Consider the following 20265-nt stretch of genomic DNA (forward strand, 5'->3'; position numbering starts at 1 on the left):
ACAATAAACAGAACGCCAAACCCAGCACTCCGTGTTCTTTCTCGGCATTGCCCTCAGTTATGGGACCAAAATGGAGAGCACTGGCAAGTGCTGTGGAATGTTCAGAGATGCCCCGCCATGTTGACTTTGTTGCCTTCTGGGAGGGACAGACGGCTGGGTCCGATGTGTGGGCATGACCTTCTGATGTAGTTTATGGGACTTGTGCTTGTTTTTCTTTTGAACTGATGCCATCACTGAATTTTTCTGGGCATGGACGGCTGGAAAAAAATCCTATGTCTTTGAAAGCACTGTGAGAATATATCAGTTGAAAAACAAGGCAGTCACAGCAGTAGACTTTTGCAGAACAGAATCTAGACTTGACATGGGAATCGAGTTGTGCCAGGGGCTCCTGGCCATGAAGTGTGTGCATTGCCCGCCCCAGCCACATTGTCACACGCATCGCTTGCTTGTCCAGCTCATGTGGCACTAGAGTGTAGGATTTCACAGTAATCCTGATCAGTGATTTGTTACTAGTCGGTGCCCTTTGGGGAGGGTGGCAGAACCCTCACAACAATTACACGTGACTCACAAATCCTTTTCTTTTTCTAAAGTGTATTACTATTTTACAGACGGATTTTGGTTTAATGCTTTGCAGTTGAAACCCTACTTCTGAATAACAGTTTTTTTGAGTTCCCTTCATTGTTCAGGCTATAGGTCAGGTACAAAACTGCAATCTTAAACATCTTTTTCTATTTGTGTTTTCTGGCGGACATAGGATAAGTGAACCAGGAAATGGAATCTCCAGGGATTGAGGAGGTAAATAAATGACATTTCACACATAGCTTGCACCAACCAATTAGGGCTCCCTTCTGAGTAGCCTACATCTCTCCATTTGTTGATGGATAAGTGTGTGTGTGTGTGTATATATATATATATATATATACACACACACAAGTATATATATTTTTATATGTATACACATCCTTATAAGTATATATATTTATGTATACACATCCTTATAAGTATATTTATGTATACACATCCTTATAAGTATATATATATATAAAAAATAAATATATAACAAAATTAAACCCCTCTTTGATCTTTTAGAGAAGCCTCAAGTATATAGTTTTATATCTGCATGGATCATATAATTCTTTTTTTAGTTTGTTTGTTTTTTGAGACGGAGTCTCGCTCTGTCGCCCAGGCTGGAGTGCAGTGGCCGGATCTCAGCTCACTGCAAGCTCCGCCTCCCGGGTTCACGCCATTCTCCTGCCTCAGCCTCCCGAGTAGCTGGGACTACAGGCCCCCGCCACCTAGCCCGGCTAGTTTTTTGCATTTTTAGTAGAGACGGGGTTTCACCGTGTTAGCCAGGATGGTCTTGATCTCCTGACCTCGTGATCCGCCCATCTCGGCCTCTCAAAGTACTGGGATTACAGGCTTGAGCCACCGTGCCCGGCCGGATCATATAATTCTTCTGGGATCCAGACTTCAATTAACTATCAAATTCTTAATAATAATTTCTAATATTTTTGTCCTGAATACTATGCTATGCATTCATCAAATTAACTAAATTTACTCTTCCTAACAACTCACGGTGGTAGGTGCTATCATCCCTATTTAACAGATGTGGAAACTGAGGCATGGAAGGCAGAGGAGCTTGCTTGAAATCACACAGCTGGTAAACAGGAGACCTGATTCACACTAGGCAGCTGACCCCAGGTCCACCCTCCGTGCTGACTAATCCACTGTGTCTTCTTTCTCCAAATTCAAGCTTCACTGGCTGTTGAGATGACCGTGGCTCTTGCTCCTTCCCTTGTCCCTGGCACTTCCTCAAGGCTCAGCTGCAGGAGCCCCAGGCTCTTCTCCCCAGAGGAGAAGCTAACCAGCAGAAGCAGAGAATGGGGAGTGGGCACTTGTGGGTACTATGGAGCCTGGTTTCATTCCCAGTGCCCTACTTGTCATGTGGCCTTGGGCAGGTCACCTTGCCTCTCTGGACCTCATGTCCACATTTGTACCCTGAAAGGGTCACCGGCACTCACAACCACACTGAGATCCAGAAGCCTCATCCCAATGCAGAGGCCTATGGAGTTTCTACAGGAGAACTGGGGACAGCCAGCTTCACTTGCTGTCCTGGGAGGGCGCAGATAACAAGAGAAGCCTCCAGGCCACCACTGACCTCTGCTCAGACCAGGCTGGGCCACCGCCCTGCCCCACTCAGGGCCTGTGCTCTGACAGAACATTCCTAACTTAGAGAAAGAGGATGCCACTCTTGTCATCAGGGAAGTGATGCTCCAGCAGTTTACACCTTCCAAAAAAGGCTGTCTGGAAAACTTCAGAATGTTCTTTGGCGGCTGGGATTAATGCTTTCAGGATGGGTTCATTTTCAGCTGCGCACGCTGGCTCCCCTTATCCCTCGGAAGACAGGCTGACAATGGGGGAACAGGAAGAGGACCAGGAGTCACCGGTGCTCCCAGCCACACGGGGCTGACTCTGTGAGCCCTTCTGCCCAGCCAACGCCAGTGCCACTGGCCAGCAGAGCTGCCGGGCACGAGTGGCCAGGGCGGAGGTGGTTTCCATGGCCCATGGCTGACCGTCAGACTCCTCAGTGACTTTGCTGTGGGGCAGACCCGAGGTTCCCAAGCCCCCCATGGACCTGGGAGCCCAGGGATGCATCAGGCTGTAGCTGCACCTGATGCCAGAGCATGGGCTGAGGGGCTCCGTGAGCAAGCTGGGGGTCAGGTCTCCCCTAAGATCCACATGATGGTTCCCACGTGGGTGAGCTCAGTTCTGGGTGAGGTCAGATCCAGCCCCTTCTATCTCTGATGCCAGTGTCTGCAGGTGACAGCAGGCGCCTCCCCACTCTGGCTGGTGGGAGCGTGTGGCCAGCCTGTGCCAGCAGAGTGTCGCTGTCACTTTGGAAGTGAATAGGGCTAGTAACCCTGGAGAAGCTGGCATGAAAGCTGGCAGCGGCTGGCTTCCCATGCTGCCTGTCAGCAGAAGTAGGATAGACGAGTAAGGGTCTACCTATTGCAGGGTGCCTCTACTCAAGAGGAAATACATTTATAAGCCAGCGCTTCTTCACTTTAGGGAGAGCTGCCTGGCTACTCAAAAGAGCTTCATCCTCAAGATTTCTTCGGATTGGATGTTCCTGGGTTTTCATTAAAAATATAATCACTTTTGGCCGGGCGCGGTGGCTCAAGCCTGTAATCCCAGCACTTTGGGAGGCCGAAACGGGTGGATCACGAGGTCAGGAGATCGAGACCATCCTGGCTAACACGGTGAAACCCCGTCTCTACTAAAAAAATACAAAAAAATAGCCGGGCGAGGTGGTGGGCGCCTGTAGTCCCAGCTACTCCGGAGGCTGAGGCAGGAGAATGGCGGGAACCCGGGAGGCGGAGCTTGCAGTGAGCTGAGATCCGGCCACTGCACTCCAGCCTGGGCGACAGAGCGAGACTCCGACTCAAAAAAAAATATATATATATATATATATATATATATATATAATCACTTTCCTATGTAATATCATAAGTGTATATGACATATGAAACACATATATATATGAGATTATACATATATTGAATGGGTGGGGGTGCACATATGTGTCCCACAGCTTCCATGCTCCAGACCAGGCCTTGCTGCCACCATTATGGGTCACTCTGTCAGGTCCTCTGTTCCTTTCACACCAAATTGGGTTTGCAGAGTCTTGATGACATAGATCATGCCGTCCACATGGACTTGGTCAGTGATTCATTGTTGCACGGGTTCTGGCTGTGGTTGGGTCCAATGTGGACCCAGAAGGCAGACACCTAGGGCCCATTCTCCCCCCAAGGCCAACCTCATGGTCTCCTGCCAGCCGCTACCCTGGACGTCTCACTGTGGGACTCCTGGACAGGCCATGGTCTCCCAGGGACTGGGAGGTCACCACAGTTAGCACTTGGACCCAACACAGGAGGCGAGAGGCCAGCATTCCTGTGCCAGCTCCACTGCCAATGCTGTGTGGCCCCAGGCAAGTCTCTCAAGGTCTCTGAGCCTCATGAACATCATAGAAAATGGAGAGTTTAATATAAAACACCTTTAGAGGCCCTTTGAAGTTTCAATATTCTATTACTCACTGAAACTAAAACTACCACACCCATAAAAGGAAAGTTACCTTTTTTTTTTCTGGCCCACAAAGAATTTCCCATAAGTTGTGAGAGTGAAAACTTACTGACAGCAGTTTTTCCAATTCTCTTTAGTCTATAGTCATCACCAGGTGCCTTCTATGGGCAGAGGCTGTCGGCCCAAGGCTTCAAGATGTTTTTGAATTAAGTTTTATGTCAGGACTCACACACAACAACACAGAAGCTCCCCAGTGTACCGTCCCTACTGTACGCTCAGCATGAAGATCTATGCTACCCTGTTTCATTCTGTTTATCCCGTCCAATCTAAATAAAAATGTGGTCCCAATCCACTGGACTGATCATTTGAAGAATGCTGCTGTGGAGTCCATGGCCGGGCCAGAGCCTCGGGGAACCTCAGCACCAAGGAGAGGGCTCCACAGAAGTCAGGCGGCTGGCAGGAGCGCTCTCACCGTGTGGACTTGGTCAACTGCACAGGGACAGCAAGGGGCTCAGAACCCCGAGGAGGCAAGGGCCACTACTCATGGCCTCGTGGCACCCATGGCACCCTCCTGCCCAGCGCCTGGCAGATTTTGCAGTGCTGAGAGGCTGGCAACAAGTCCCTCTTAGGGCTGCCTGCTACCTCTCCCATCCCTGGCCCTCATCTTCGGGCCATGTCCTCTGGCCTCTGCTCGGGATGGCCCTCAGCCGAGGATCCTCCCACCTGTGCCCCGGGAAGCCTCCCCTGACCTGGGCTGGCCAGGCGCCTTTTTCAGTGACCCTCTGTTCCCACACGCAGGTCCGTCACCCACCCTCTCCTGCAATCAATCACCTGTGTACCTGTACAGCGACCTGTACTACACTCTGGCTCCTCCAGGCCAGGGTTGATCTTTCCATCACTATGAACCACGTGCCTGCGCTCTGCCAGGTACATCCTCATGCTCCTTGCAATACACAGATGAGTCAGGGATTGGGGCACAAATAAGAGAATGAGTGATGGCCGGCCAGGTGGTTAGGGATGCTGACCGCACGCAGCCCATTGGCAGGCACTGACACCCTTCTCCTCTGGGTGACTCTCCCCTGGACTTAGGTACCCTGAGGGTTCATATCACCTGGTGCTGATGTGCTCACACAGTTTCAAAACCAGAAAACTGTCACGGATGGACACAACAGGCAGTGTTCCATGGTCATTTCAAGCACAAAATTCATTTTTAAGTGCAAAAGGATAACTTAAATCCTGAAGATCACCTTTTAAAACCAGATTTGAGCTCTACTATGTAATTTGTGGGTGTTGGGGACCTGGCCACAGGGCAGCCCCTGCAGGGAGCAATATGATCAGGCAGGTGGGTGGGAAGAGACCTGGGCGAGTAGACTGGAGAGGTTCCTGCATAGGCTGGCAGATGCCTGGGCCCAGAGAGGAGCTCTGGTTCAGGACTGGGTCTGTAGAAAGAACTGCCACTCTGTCTGCACTTGTATTATTCCCAGAGGCCTCCACACCACATCGGGCCATGCAGGGAGCAGAGTTCAAAGGCCGAATCCCCCTGGATATAGCAGCAGAGCACCAGCCTACTGGGGACCAGTTTCCCAGGGACCAGCCTCCCGGGATCAGCCTCCTGGGCATCAGCCTCCTGGCACCAGCCTCCTGGCATTAGCCTCCCGGGACCAGCCTCCCTGCACCAGTCTCCCAAGGACCAGCCTCCTGGGACCAGCCTCCTGTCACCAGCCTCCCGGGACCAGCCTTCTGGGGACCAGCCTCTCAGCATCAGCCTCCTGGGGATCAGCCTCCTGGGACCTCGACCATAGCCACTGCATCATACAACACAGAGCTGGTTTTGGTGCCTCTTCCTTCTCCATAGTCAGGGTTATGGCTCATAAATCTCCCATGCTCCTAGGAGAAAATTACTCCCTACTCTACGGTGCCCAGGAGCTGCATCAACCCTGACTTCTCTGTGGTATATGCGTGGAAGGACCTGGGTGGAATTTAGCAGCACTGGTGCTAGGAAACTGCGCCACACTGAGGTGTGTGTCTCAGTGGACATGGGAGTGAGGAGCTCACTGTCTTTTCCCAAAGAAAATTTAACAGAAACAGACTGGAGAATACTGCCGAATGCTTTAAAAAACCTTTGCCATAATTAGACATGTGTACATCTATGATCAAGTTGCCCAAAGTTAGGAAGCCTGTTCAGCGTAGTCATGGCGGGCTGGGGCGCAGGAAGCAGCCTGCAGGGAGCGTGCTGGCCCCAGCCCCCTAGCCCAGCCCAGCCTGCTGGTGCAGGTCACACAGGCTCACTTGCTTCTGAGCAGTGGACTAAAATGACCATCATCTCTGCTCTTCTGCTACAAACGGCAGCTGTAGATGCCTTGGGCCTTGCTGCAAATTAGGAGAAATTCAAGTGGGAACACAGACGGGAAAAATGTTCACAGGTGGTTTTGTAGACAGTGCTTGTCTTTGTTGGTTACGAGAGGTGGGAATGAAAAGCACACACAATGTGTGCGAGGGCGATGCGCTTCTCCGCTGGGGTTTACTGAACCTCTGGGCACGAGCTCACATGGCCTCACAAAAACCAAAAACCACTTCGCCTCCTGCCTGGAGTGCAGCGTGGACTGCTCCCTGTGTGCCCACAGCATGTGCCCAGCCCCAAGCGTGGCCTGCGCACTTCTGCTGCCCACAGAGGCTCAGGAGCTGCCAGGGGAGGAGGAGGCTGAGCCACTGTATGTGCAGCTTTCCCTGCATGGCAGGGCGTCCCTGCATGGTGCCTTTCATCAAGACAGATGTTGGGGTGTCCTCTGGACTCAACTGCTCTTTGCTGATATAGGACAACTGTTAGAGGGCATAAACCGTACGTGAAAGCGAAATAGTTGCAAAGTGTCTAATAGGCAGGCTAGGAACAGACCCAGCTGGTGTTCATTAGCTTTACACTTAGGTGGGTGACGGGGAACAGCACTGTCCTCCATGTAGATTCCTACAGGACTCAATGTCATAGAAACCCACTCAGCAATGGTCGTATTGAAGCCAGTCCCGTTTGCTTCACAAACTAGAGAGAGGGAATTCTTGTGCAAAGAACCAGAAATGCTGAAGGAACTATTACGGCCTCCACTTTCCAAGTCTGCCCCGGTTGTTCCTGAGCAGCTGGGAGGAAGGAAGAATGTTTAAGTGAGAGGGTAGGACTGTGAATCCCACCTCTCCCTCCTGATGAGACCCAGCCACATCTCATAACAAGAGCTGCAGGGCAGAAGGGAACAGATTCAAGACTGAACTGTTCTTCAAACAGACAGACACAAAACACAGAGCAGCTGTGGTGCTCTGTGAGGCTGCAGCAGACCTGAGCTTTGCTAGCTGCATGCCTCTGCCACACCAGTCAGCACAGGAACAACCATCGCTCTGGACTGAATAACACAGGAGGTGCTGAGGCCCTGCGGAACTTGGTGTGGCCCATGTCTGCAGCATTCCCGGCTCATGCAGAGGACGGGGGAGCAGGGCCTGCCTCCAGGGTGATGGGCAGAGAGCCCGCCAAGTCAGTGCTGTGTTTGGCAAGGGCCTCGAGAAAGAGAGAGAGGCTGTCCCTGCCTGGAACGCACCATCTAGTGTCCAGGGTGCCCATCTAAGCCCTGGCTAAGACATCCTGATCCAAAGACTGATTTTACATGGAAAGATGTCAAAAGACCCACAGAATCAGTCAAGCCAAGAGAGAACAATCCCTTAACCGTTCAGGCAGCAAGGCCAATACACAGAGTGGCTCCCTGCCCAGGACCCAGTCCAACGCCCTAGGGATACAGTCTCAGGCAGTGCGTGGGCCCTGAGCCCTGGAGAATTGCTTACTGGATTTCACATGGGCGTCCAAAAACTTCATGTAAAAAAAAACAGCAAAATATCTCATCAACAATTTTAAAATACAGGTTACATGTTGAAACAGTAATATTGTGGATACTGGGTTTAACGGAATAGGCTATTAAAATGAATTTCACCTTTTAAATTTATTTTTAAATTAATTTTACTTTTTAAAAATGTGGCTACTTGAACATTTAAAATTCAATTTGTGGCTTGCATTATGTTTCTGCTGGACAGCACTGATTTGGAAGTCTGGATTCTCATCCTGGTTAATCTAATGTCTAGGTCGGTGGCAACTGGAACAAGTTTCTTGGACTCAGATTTTCTTTCTTTTTCTTTCTTTTTTCTTTTTTTTGAGATGCAGTCTTGCTCTGTTGTCCAGGTTGGAGTGCAGTGGCACAATCTCAGCTCACTGCAGCCTCTGTCCCCCAGTTTCCAGTGATTCTCCTGCCTCAGCCTCCTGGGTAGCTGGGATTACAGGCCTATGCCACCATGCCTGGCTAATTTTTATATTTTTAGTAGGGATGGGGTTTTGCCATGTTGGCCAGGCTGGTCTCAAAACTCCTGACCTCAGGTGATCCACCTGCCTCAGCCTCTCAAAGAGCTGGGATTAAAGGCTTGAGCCACCGTGCCTGGCCCAGATTTTCTTTTATGAAATCAGCACTTCATGCCTAAAACAATAGCTAAAAAACACACCAGCTATCAGGTCAGCATTCTCCTGTTCCTTCTCATTGCTACTCAGGAAATAGGCCTGTCCCATATGGTTTAACAGGTTGTGGACTGCACAAGGATGACATATTAAAGGGAGTGGGTGCTGTTCACACTGCACATGTAGATTTATATATTTATCATTACAATATCCCAGCACGTGGCAATAAATATCTCGTTCTAACAAAATGAGTATATTACAATGATTTTACAACAGATGGAACTAAGGCATTTTCAAGAGGGGACACCTTTTTCCAATCTGCATGAGAAATGTAGCTGGACTTGCGATGGCCCTGCCAGCACCCAAGGCCTGCCTGATTCCTCTCCAACCAGCTGCTGTGGTGGTTCGGCTCCCTCTCTGTCACACGCCTGGTTCATCTAGGGGCAGGCATTTGGTGCCCACATTCAAGCTTCCATTGCACAAATGCCACTGCCATCTAGTGCCAAAGAGTTACAGTAAGCAGCTGGCCTCGAGCTCAGGGCTCGTCCAGGACGGGCCTCTTACCTTTTCACTTTTCTTCTCGTCTAGTTTGCATCCTGTGTTGGTGGGGCTGGATGTGGACAGAACACCGATGGGCCCCCCTCCAGCCTCCCCGTTGAGGTTGGCGGCACTGACGTTGGGAGGTGTGATGGCTGATGCTGCTGATGTGAGGGGGATGGCCGGCCGCGGGCACATCTGCACTGGGGGCTGGTGGCTGTGCTGCGGGGACACCACCGAGTGGGGCCTGAGGCTGGTGGCAGGCAGGCGGGATGGAGAGTTCTGAGTGCGCAGGGGTGACACGGTGGCAGTTGGCCGGTCCTGAGCCTGGGCTGCAGAGTGGGCAGCTGGAGATGGGGTTGGAGAGAGAGCAGGATGAAAGGTTAGTTTGCAACCTGCCAGGCCTGCCAGGCAGCTGCAGTGCACGCTCTTCTCAGGCTCCCTCCTCGAGCCCTCACAGCCTCTCATGTTTCTCCAGACCTGGCCACTTCACAGATGGAAAAATACGCCAAGAAACCCTGAAAATTCATTCCTATCTTCCAAAGCCCAAGGGATCAGGGGGCCCTGCCATGGCTCAAAACATCCCTTTTCCTCAGGTGGAGCTAAAACAGCTTTGCCAAGGTTGCCATGAATATGGGCACGTTCCCAGTTCTATGAAGTCCTTTCACTCAGCGATCCCCAACCATTTTGGCACCAAGGACCCGTTTCGTGGAAGTCAATTTTTCCACAGACTGGGGCAGGAGAGGGTTTCGGGATGATTCAAGTGCATTACATTTATTATGTACTTTATTTCTATTATTACTACATTGTAATACATAGTGAAATAATTATACAGCTCACCATAATATAGAATCAGGGGGACCCCTGCGCTTGTTTTCCTGCAACTAGACAGCCCCATCTAGAGATGATGGGAGACAGTGACAGATCATCAGGCATTAGATTCTCGTAAGGAGCGTGCAACCTAGATACTGCATATGTGCAGCAGGGTTTGCACTCCTGTGAGCATCTAATGCTGCTGCTAATCTGACAGGTGGTGGAGCTCAGGTGGTAACGCAAGCATTGAGGAAGGGCTGTAAATACAGATGAAGCTTTCCTTGCTCACCCACCACTCACGACCTGCTGTGCGGCCCATTTCCTAATAGGCCATGGACCGGAATTGGTCTGTGGCTTGGAGGTTGCGGACTCCTGCTCTAACTAATTTTCTCTGCTGTGATGAGCTAAAGCACTCAGAAAAATTTTGAAAATATGGTTTTGAAATATGGTTGTAAAATGCTCATAAAAGTAAAGCCTGTGAAAGCATCTCGGTGAGGCCTCAAGATGTCCCCTGAATTATTAAGCACCACTGCAGGTAAACCGATCAAGCTTGACTCCAGTTACTCTTGACCCCTGAACCGGCCCGGCTGGTCCTTGGTTTCCACACTGGGTATGTGATCTTGCTGAGTGAGGGCTGAGCCTATGAGAGCTGCCTTGGCCGGAGACAACCGCAGGAAGAAAGCAGCGGACATTTCTCCCAGCAGCAGCCTGGAGGAGAAGCCGCCCACCACCCTGCTGCCATCTGCCTGCATCTGCTGCTGTGCCTGCATGTCGAAGTCCCGGGCTTCCAGGTTTACAAAACTGGAACCTTACAACTGTGGATCCACCACCTTGCTGCCAGCAAAAACAATTCTTAAAGATGTTAGGGACTGAAAGTGGTAACATTCGTAAAAACCTCCCCTATGAAAAGATACAGCTCCCTTTACACGCAGCACCACATTCATAGTAATTCTGCTACTATGTGTGTTAGTAATTTCAGGGAATCGTCTCCTTAATAAATATGGATGAAACAAATGTTGGGAGAGAATGAACGTCCCCGGGGGAATGGTGACTTTTGTCCTGGGTTGTTCTGGCCCAAGTGGAGACCTGGGCTGAGCATCAGACACTGCTTTATACCAAGTGGCCCAGGCAGCACCACGCAGCTCACATCCAGCTGCTGTGCATTCTTAAGGCAGAGAAAAATTATGTCATACTGTAATCATTTTCTACCAGCAGACTTTGTGGCATTCATGGCTTCAGAGCATGAAAGAAAATCCATGCAATAAAAACAATCTTCTCAGCCCCCAACTATGCACTCGTTAATCCTAACAGCGTTTGGAGGCCACGGGAAGTAGCACTGCGAGGTGTACAAAGCTCTCCATCTGGGAGTCGGGCCTTCTTCTGACACAGCCGTGTGTGAAGCGCTGGTGAGATCTAATTATGTGATCCCGGATTCTCCGGGACCTGGGCAGCCTGCTGCTTCTATGAGATGAAATACAGAAGGGCTAATTTATGCGTGGTTTTTTTTTCTCCTTTTTTTTTCTTTCTTTTCTTTTCTTTTTTTTTTTTTTATAATATTCAGGGCTTCAGCTGGGTTGGAAACTTGAAATATTTGATCCTCACCCAACACAGCTCCATATTTACAAGGAGAGCAGGTCAGGCAATCACGCAGATCCAGGGGCCTCAGGTCATTTAATCACCTTGAAAACACTGACTCGGAGGCCGCTCCTGGAGATTTATTCATCTCTCCCCTCCGTTGGCTGACTCCTCTTCCCTCGGCCCAGAGTCCCTGGAATGGGGTGACAGCCTGCCAGGGAAGCGCTATGGCCCTTGGCCTTGGGACTGCACCAGGGTCTGCGCCCCTGGGCTGTGCATGGCTGGCCTCTACCTCCTGGCCGGCTTCCCCTTGCCTGCCACACTACTTTGCTCATCCAGGCACCAAAGAAGAGACAGAGTGTGTTCCAGCAACCTCCAACCTCACCTCCTAATACCCTCCCCTCAGCCACACTGGCCTCCTGGCCACTGCCAGTACGACTGGCTCCTGATCACTTCAGAGGCACAGTGCCAGCACCCCTGCCCACAGACCTCACCTCCCTCAGAGCTGCAAGGCGGGACCCTCAGGTGCCTGGAAGGCTCAGATACCACCTTCTAGAGACCTGCCTACTGCCTTCACGGTGCTGCCTGCCCTCTGCAGCCTCAGCCTCCCCTGCTCCTGCTCTAGCTCCAGCTTTCTTTTGCCCGCAAGGTGCTTAGCTCCTCACAGTTGTGTAATTTACATGTTCACTGGAGGCTGATTGTTCACTGCCTGTCCCCACTGCAATGGAGCTCCATGAGGTAGGAACATGGCTGCTTAATTCACGGATAACCCCCGCAATGGTGCCTGGCATGTAGAAGGTGCTCTGTACATTTTTTGAATAAAAGAGTGAGTCTCTGAGAAAAAAGAACCCCAGCCACGTCACTTCCGATTTCACAGAATGGAACCACTGGAGAAGAAAAACTGTACTGTGAGAAAGCAAGGCAAAGCTCAGGTCACGATACTGGCTGGTGAAGGGTGTGCTCATCTCTGGTAGGATTTACCCTTATTTTCACCCACCCCGGGTGCTCCCACCCTGAGCTGGCTGGGACTACTCGTTAGTGATGCCAAAGTAGCCCACACCTTCTTTGAAGTCAGGCTGACAGATGAAGGCTGTTTACGAAAGCACCAACCATGCTTCCTGCTTTTCCCTTTCCTCTCCTCTTTAAACCTTTGGTGTGTTTCAGTCCCATTACAGCTGCCCCAAGGACTGAGTCCTCACTCAGTTCACTGTATGTCCCTAGTATCTGTAGGTGCTTTATAATGATAGGGGAATGAATAAATGACCTACTGCATCACCAGCTTTGTCCTTTCCTTATTTTCAGGGGTATTGCTTCCCACCTCAGGGATGAAATGGAACTCCCACAACTCCAGGCCAACCCCCCTCTCCACTTCCCCACACCCCTCCCTTCCAGTCTCAAGGACTCTGGGTCCTACCAGGTCAACACCTTCACCCACATCCTTGATACCTTCGCTGGCTCATCCCTTCTCTCCTATATTTAGCCTCTTTATTAGCTTTTCCCCCATAATTTATTAACCAGTTGTCTCTCCCATTTAATAAATAATATTCCTTCTATACTTTGTCCTCTTTTAGCTAGTACCTCCTTTTCCCATTTTTCTTTACATTTAATATTTTTGAAATAGTGCGTACACTGGCTCTTTCTTATATTTTTATTCATTTCTATGTAAGTAATCTGTATCTGCCCTCTGGCAGCTTTTATAGTATTTTCTTTATCCTTTGATGCCTGAAGTTTAAGTTCAGCATGTTTAGACTTGGATTTTTGGTTATTTTTCCTACTCAGCACTCTTTGTGCTTTCTGTGTGAGAACCTGAGCCCCTCTTCAATTTTGGAGAATTCTCAGGGACTACTCCTTTAAATCTTCTCTCTGTTGCACCTCTTCTGTTTTCTAGTTATGAAAATCCTGTTAGAAGTAGTTTGGAGCTCCTCAATCTATCCTCCATGTTTATACATCTCTTTTGTATTTTTCGTCTCTGCTCTGTATTCCGGATAAATTCCTTTGTATGGTTTTTCAATTTCACTAATTCTACTTTCAATTGTGTCTACAGTTTATGCTACCTACAGAGGTTCTGTATTTAAACATATATTTTTCCTCTCCAAAATTTCAAATTGGTTCTTTTTCACATCCAGTTATTTCTGATTCATAGCCATCCACCTATTTTTTCATAGCTTCCTGTTTTTATTTTTTTGTGTATGTTATTCCTTCTTTTCCTCTTAGATCTTAAACATACTGATTGCAAAGATGCTCTCAGATTTCTCCCGTATTTTCCTCCCATCTCTTGAGTTTACTGGCTAACTTATGTGTGAGTTTCCCTTTTGTGCTTTGAAATCTTAGTGTGCCAGCTCACCCTGAGCTTGCAGCTTTTTGTCTACTCTTCTGGGTCTGGCAGTTCTGCTGTTAGTGCTGCTTGGCCTCTGGAACCCTCCCTCAGAACTAGGTTTAATGGGCTTCTGGGAGTTCTGGTCCTGCAGGGAGGGTGCTGAGCTAGTCCTAGTCCTCAGGCCAGAGCCATCTTCAGCACTGTGACCAGGGTTGGGGCTCTCTCTTCTCTCTTTCACACCCCAGGTGGAGGCTTAGTATGGCCCATCCCCTGGAAAATGATGGAGCTGTTAGAACTGGCACACCTGGCTCTGGTCCCCTGATTCTCACAGGGCCTTCCTGTCCATATTCTCCTGCAGGAGTTGAAAGTCAGCCAACAAGGCCTGCTTTTTATCCTAGAGCCAGTAGGTCAGTGCTTCAACACTTGGCTATTGTGTGTTCCATTTTACATAGATCATAGAGTTGACTTTTTAAATATTAAAAACAAACATCTTTACAATAAAATCACATACACTTAATTATAGTAGTTTTATAAGAAGTCTCTAAATCAGTGTTAGCCCTCCCACGTTCACTGTTCTTTTTCATTTCATTCAGCTCAAAATGCTTTATAACACCCCTTTTGATTTGTTCTTTAATATATGGGTTATTTTGAAGTATGTTATTTAGTTTTCAAATATTTGAGCATATCAAATATGTTATTATTTGTATTACTGATTTCTAATTCAATGCCACTGTGGTCAGGGAATGTAGTTTCCATGACTTGAATCCCTTTAAATGTGCTGAAACTTAAAAATATCATGGCCCAGTATATAATCTATTTCAGTAAAAGTTCCGTGTGCACTTGAAAAGAAGATGCATTTTGCTGTTGTTGGGTAGAATGTTCCACAAATGTCAACTAAGTCAGGTTGATTATACTGTTGTTCTAATGTTTTAAATTTTTACCATTTTATGTCTAACTGTTCTATCAAATATTGAGAGATGAAAGTCTCTGACCATAATTGTAGATTTGTTTATTTCTCCTTGTACCTTTATCCATAATTGCTTATGTATTTTGAGGTTCTGTTACTTGGTGTATAAATATTTAGAACTGTTATGTCCTTTTAATGAACTGACCCCTTTATTGTTACGAAATTGCCTTTTTATCTCTAATAATATAATTGTTATAAATTCTGCTCTGATTAAGATAACCACTCCAGCTTTCTTTTGATTAATATTAGTGTGGTATAATCTATTCTCATTATTGGCAGATTCTGTATTTGCAAATTCTTCTACTAGTGAAAAATGATTTGTAACCCCCCAGTCATTATCTGTGGTGCTTTCAGTTATTTTCAGACATTCATGGAATGGCAAAAAATTTGAGTTGCCTGACACCCATATTCCAAGCTGAGGTTGAACAAGGTGACATTCTGCCTTTTTGTTTCAGCATCACACAGAGGTGACAGGAGGATATATCCGATAGGTGGCAACACAGTACAGTGCAGGAAGTTTTGGCTCTGAGGCCAGTTGGACAGTATTTGAATCCCAGCTCTGGCACCTGTTAATAGAGCAGCCGCAGGTCAGCCACTTAATCCTTCTGAACCTCATTTTCTCTTTTGTCAAATAAATAAAATAGAATCTACTAGAACAAGATGATAATTTATGTGAGATATGTGTACACACCCATGCACGCACGCCACACACAATTTCACCTAGAAACAATAGTTAAGTATTCACAAATTCAGGGTTCATGATAATTTTATAGAATGTAACTACTGTGAATAATGTGTATAACTTGTTCCATCCCTTCACTTTTAGCTTATTTGTGTCTTTAGACTTGAAGTATTAAAGTATGTTTCCTATTCACAGCATACCATTGGTTTTTTGTTTCTTTCTAGTAATATGTGAAAATCTCTGCATTATATTTAGGGTTATTTAGACCATTTACATTTAGTGTGGTTACTTACATGATTTATGTTTAAACCTACCATCCTACTATATGTTTTCTCTTTGACCCATGTATTCATTGTTTCTTTTCCCTTCTGTTAATGCTTTCTTTTGGATTGATAGGATGTTTTCATGATTCCTTTTTATTCCCTTTTAGCTTATTTGCTGTAACTCTTTGTTTCATATTTAGTGACTGCTTACATCTTTACTTTATTATAGACATTTACAAATAATTTTATAACATAAAGATTCTTACAGTAGTATACCAAACTTCCACTTCTCCCTTCCCAAACTTTGTTTTTGTTTATTGTACATTTTACTTTTGAGTTTTAAATCCCAAACTAGATTGTTTTGACTTTTGTTTAAACAGTCAATTATATTTTAACGATATTCAAATAATAAGAAAACATCTCATATATTTATCTACGTAGTTACCATTTCCAATGCTTTTCATTCCTTTGTATAGATCTTCATTTTTATCTAGTATCATTTGCCTTCTTTCTAAATAATTTTATTTTTACATTTCTAATAGTGTGGATTTATTAGGGACAAAATCTTGTAGTTCTACTATTTCTGAATAATTTTTTATTTTGCTTTTTTTGAAAGATATTTTTGCTTGGAGTAGATTGACAGGTATATTATTTTCAGTACTTTTTTTGGTTATTCTACTGTCGTCTCACTTGAACTGTTCTTGACATCATCCTTATCCTTATCTTTTTTTCTATTTCATGTAATGTATCTTTTTTCTTCCAGCTATTTTCAGTGTTTTGTCAGAGATTTTGAACAATTTGGTTGTGATTTGCTTTGTTATAATTTTCTTCATGTTTCTTGTGCTTGGTGTTCACCAACTGTCTTTGAACCGTGTTTGTGGTTTTCATCAAATTTGGAACAATTTTGGTCATTATTTCTTCAAATCATTTTTCTGTCCTACCTCTCTCCTCTACATTGGAGGCTCCAATTACACATATATTAGGCCACTTAAAGTTGTCCCATTGCTCACTGACTCTGTTCATTTTGCAAAATTGTCTTTTATCTCTGTGTTTCACTTTCCATGGCTTCTATTATTATGTCTTCAAGTTTACTAATATTTTTTCTTCAGCAATGTTTAATTTGCCATTAATTCCATCTAGTATATTCTTGATCTCACATACTGTAGTTTTTACTTCTAGAAGTTTGATTTGGGTGTCTTATGTCTCTACTTAACTTTCTGAGTATGTGAAAGGCAACTGTAATATCATTTTTAAATGTCTTTGCAACATCTACGTCAATTTGGGGTCAGTTTTGATTGATTGATGGATCCCTTCATTATAAGTCATATTTTCTTGCTCCTTTGCATGCCTCATAATTTTTTATTGAACATGAGACATTGTGATTTTTATGTTGTTGAGAGCTGGATTTTTTTTTTTTTTTTTGTATTCCTATAAATATTCTTAAGCTTTGTTCTGGGACAAAGTTAAATCAATCAGAAATAGCTTGACTCTTGAGTGTTGCTTTTGAGCTCTGTTGGGTGAAACTGGAACAGTGCTCAGTCTGAAGAGAACATTCCCCACTACAGAGACAAGGTCCTGTGTAGATTACTCAATGCTTGGTGATTTCTGCAATTTTTCCAGTCTGGCTGGTGGGAACAGGCACTATTTCCAGCTGGTGTGTATTCTGAGCACTGTGAGCACTAATCCTTTCTTTTCTTTGATTCTTTTCCTGGCTTTGGGCATGTTTCTCATGTTCATATGCAGATTAGTTGTCAGCTGAAGATCTGAGGGCATGCTCTGCAGCCTCTCTGTGCTGCTCTCTCCTCTCTGATCACTGCCCTGGAAGCTCCAGACCTCTCTGTCACAGACTCTAATCTCCAGGTCCTCACTGCAGAGAGCCTGTGGGGCTCCTCCACCTGGTTACCTGCTTCCCTTTGCCAGTGCCTACAACGTCTCTCGTGAATCAGTCCTTGGTTGTCTGGTATCTTGAAAACTGTTGTTTTATATATTTGGCTTTTTAAATTTGTTTCATGTGGGAGGGTAACTCCCGTCCTCATCACTTCAGATTGGCCATAAGCAGAAGTCTAGCTCAATCTTTTAAACACAAAAACATGACTATGTCTATTATTCAACACCCTTTATGGGCCCCACTGCCCTTAGGATAAACATCTAAATTCCTGACATGGTCTAGAAGAACCTCCATGCTCTGTCCTGCTTAGCTTTTCAGCTTCACTGCGGGTCTTTCTTTGCTCCTGCACCCTATCCATATTCCAGTGTCCAGGGGCCCCTGGCTTCGGCAGGCCAGGAGCTCCCCATGCTTCCCCTTCCTGAGTGCTTCCCACACTCTCCTACTGTTGCATGCTGAGCTCTACCCACCTTTCAGATTTAAAGGACAGTGTGCCTCTGCAGGGAACTGTCATCTACACACTGGACTTCTCCTTCTTCCATACCTTTGCTTTAGTCATGTCACAGCTAAATAAAGTTTCCCAAAACAAAGAGTTATGCTCTTCCTCATTGCCAGGCCGTTGCTCATGCTGGTTCCTCTGCTCAGAATCTCTTTTCTGTTTTGTCTCAGACACTTCCTATTTGTCCTTTAAGATTCAAGGCATTATCACCTCCTCTTGAAAACTTTCCATATGCCTTACCCCTAATCCTCCTCCTATTTTCGTCCCCAGTTGGAATGAATTCCCTCCTTCACACTTTCCTAATACCTAAGCAGGCCTCCTTTGCTGCGCTTTACCAAACCCACCACAGAACTTTGTTTTCCAGTCATTCTCTCTAACTGGGGTGGAAATGGGGCTTGTCTGGTTCTCCTCCATTTCCAGATCCCTGCAGGGTGCCTTGCCTGTATCTAGCTCCTTCTCAGTGCTTCTTTGCTGATGAATTCATGGCTCTGCTGGGCTCTTGCTCCTACTAAGCATAGACAGGAGTATGCAAGGAACACTGGCACTTTACAGGGGGTGCTCTGCCCTTGGGAAAGGAGTTACATTAATCAAGCAGAACAAATCATATTGGATGCTATGGCCAATGCAATTAAGCCTTTGTCAAACTGCCTGACTTTGGCTCGAGATGAGAACATTGATGAAATGCCTCCCACCCGCCAGGGTTGGGGTCTGCTGAAATGGGCAATTACTGCGGGGAACAATCCATTACTTGGACTGTCAACAGTGTTTTTTCTCTCTCTAAATGCAGAATGAAGTGGAAAATGCCGCGGGAACTCAGTGGCATTTAATTTACTGATATGGCTCGGTAGGAGCCATTCTTTAACCTGGCTGTGACAGCAATAGCGTGGGGACAAGTGCTGGGCTGGGATGCATGGGGGAGCCGTTTAACCATCCCGTGCCTTGCTCTCCCCGTGTGTAACATTAAACTGATGGAAGAGAATGCTCATGGCACCCTCGTGGTTACTATGGTGATGGAGGACTGAGACACAATGTTGCACGGCCCCACAGCCTTGCCAATTTCTTTTGATACTGCTTGTTATTCCACAGAGGCAGAAGTGACTGGCAGGGCTCCATTTCTTCTTTGAATTGGGAACGTTTCTAGCAAGGCTTGGTGTGGAAAGACCATTATACTGGCTATTCTGGGCAGACAACTCAGGGTCACTGCACTGGGATGCTGACTCACCGTGATGAGTAAGGCCACTCACCCTTTCTAGTGCTGGTGCATGTGGAAACATTTGTACAGCACGCCCGGCTGATTGGATGAGATGTTTAAAACCAGAAGGGACCTGGCCTGGGACTTTTGCTCCCCTGGTCCTGCCTGGGTGCTCCAGGGGCCAAACAGATAAGCATATTGGCTGCCTCTGACCAGTCAGGGAGCACGACTTCAGATCACCAGATCACTTGCCAACTGCAATGACTGTATCCCCAGCTAGAGGCTACCAGAAAACACAGATCCACGTAACCCATGCTGAAGGATGGCTGATCAGAAGGTCACGGGTTGCAGGGTGCGCTTGGGCACCCGGTAATATTGCTGCAGATTCTTTCCCAGGGCCCTGGAGCCAGGGTTGCGAAAACAAAGCATCATTCTTGGCTAATTTAAGTAAAAAAGATACTAGTAGAGACTTACAGAATCTCTGCGATGGCAGAGTAGGTCTTGAAGGCTCTGACACCAGGGTAGTGCTCAGATCACCCATGAATCTTTCCTAGTGCTAAATTACCCACTGCTTGACAGGTCCACCACCAGCACTGGGCACCTGAAGTCCACCTGCACCCACTGATGGTGCCAGACACCAGGCACCCAAAGTCCACCTGAACCCAGTGATGACGCTGGGCACTGGGTACCTGAAGTCCACCCTGCACCCACTTGGGTGGGCAAGTAGATGACAGACATTTACCCCTTGTCCCATCAGCTAAGCCAAAGAAGGAAATATGGCCTCTGCTGTGCTAAGTGTTGTCTCCTCTTTCCACACTTGAGAAGCTGCTTCTTTCGGACACTTCGAATGGGTCATTGTGTTGGTTGGTTGAAGAAATAGTACATTTTATTGCTTCCATGAATTTACATTATTTTTGCCCTTTAAGCCTCACTGTGAGAAAAAGAGATGATTTCTGAGGACAGTGTTGGGGTGGGAAG

At 46.8% G+C, this 20265-nt stretch overlaps 1 protein-coding gene across 1 annotated transcript in view; it reads right to left on the reverse strand.

The window, feature by feature from the left end:
- The window catches only part of SH3RF3 (SH3 domain containing ring finger 3), a 372468-nt gene that overhangs the window by 48310 nt on the left and 303893 nt on the right, over window positions 1–20265 (reverse strand). Inside the window, exon 8 of the mRNA XM_003909107.5 lies at window positions 9122–9441. Within this exon, the coding sequence (XP_003909156.2) occupies window positions 9122–9441 (320 nt within the window). The remainder of the gene's footprint in view (window positions 1–9121; window positions 9442–20265) is intronic.

This window comes from Papio anubis, chromosome 14, assembly GCF_008728515.1.
Source record: "Papio anubis isolate 15944 chromosome 14, Panubis1.0, whole genome shotgun sequence".
Classification (NCBI taxonomy): domain Eukaryota; kingdom Metazoa; phylum Chordata; class Mammalia; order Primates; family Cercopithecidae; genus Papio; species Papio anubis.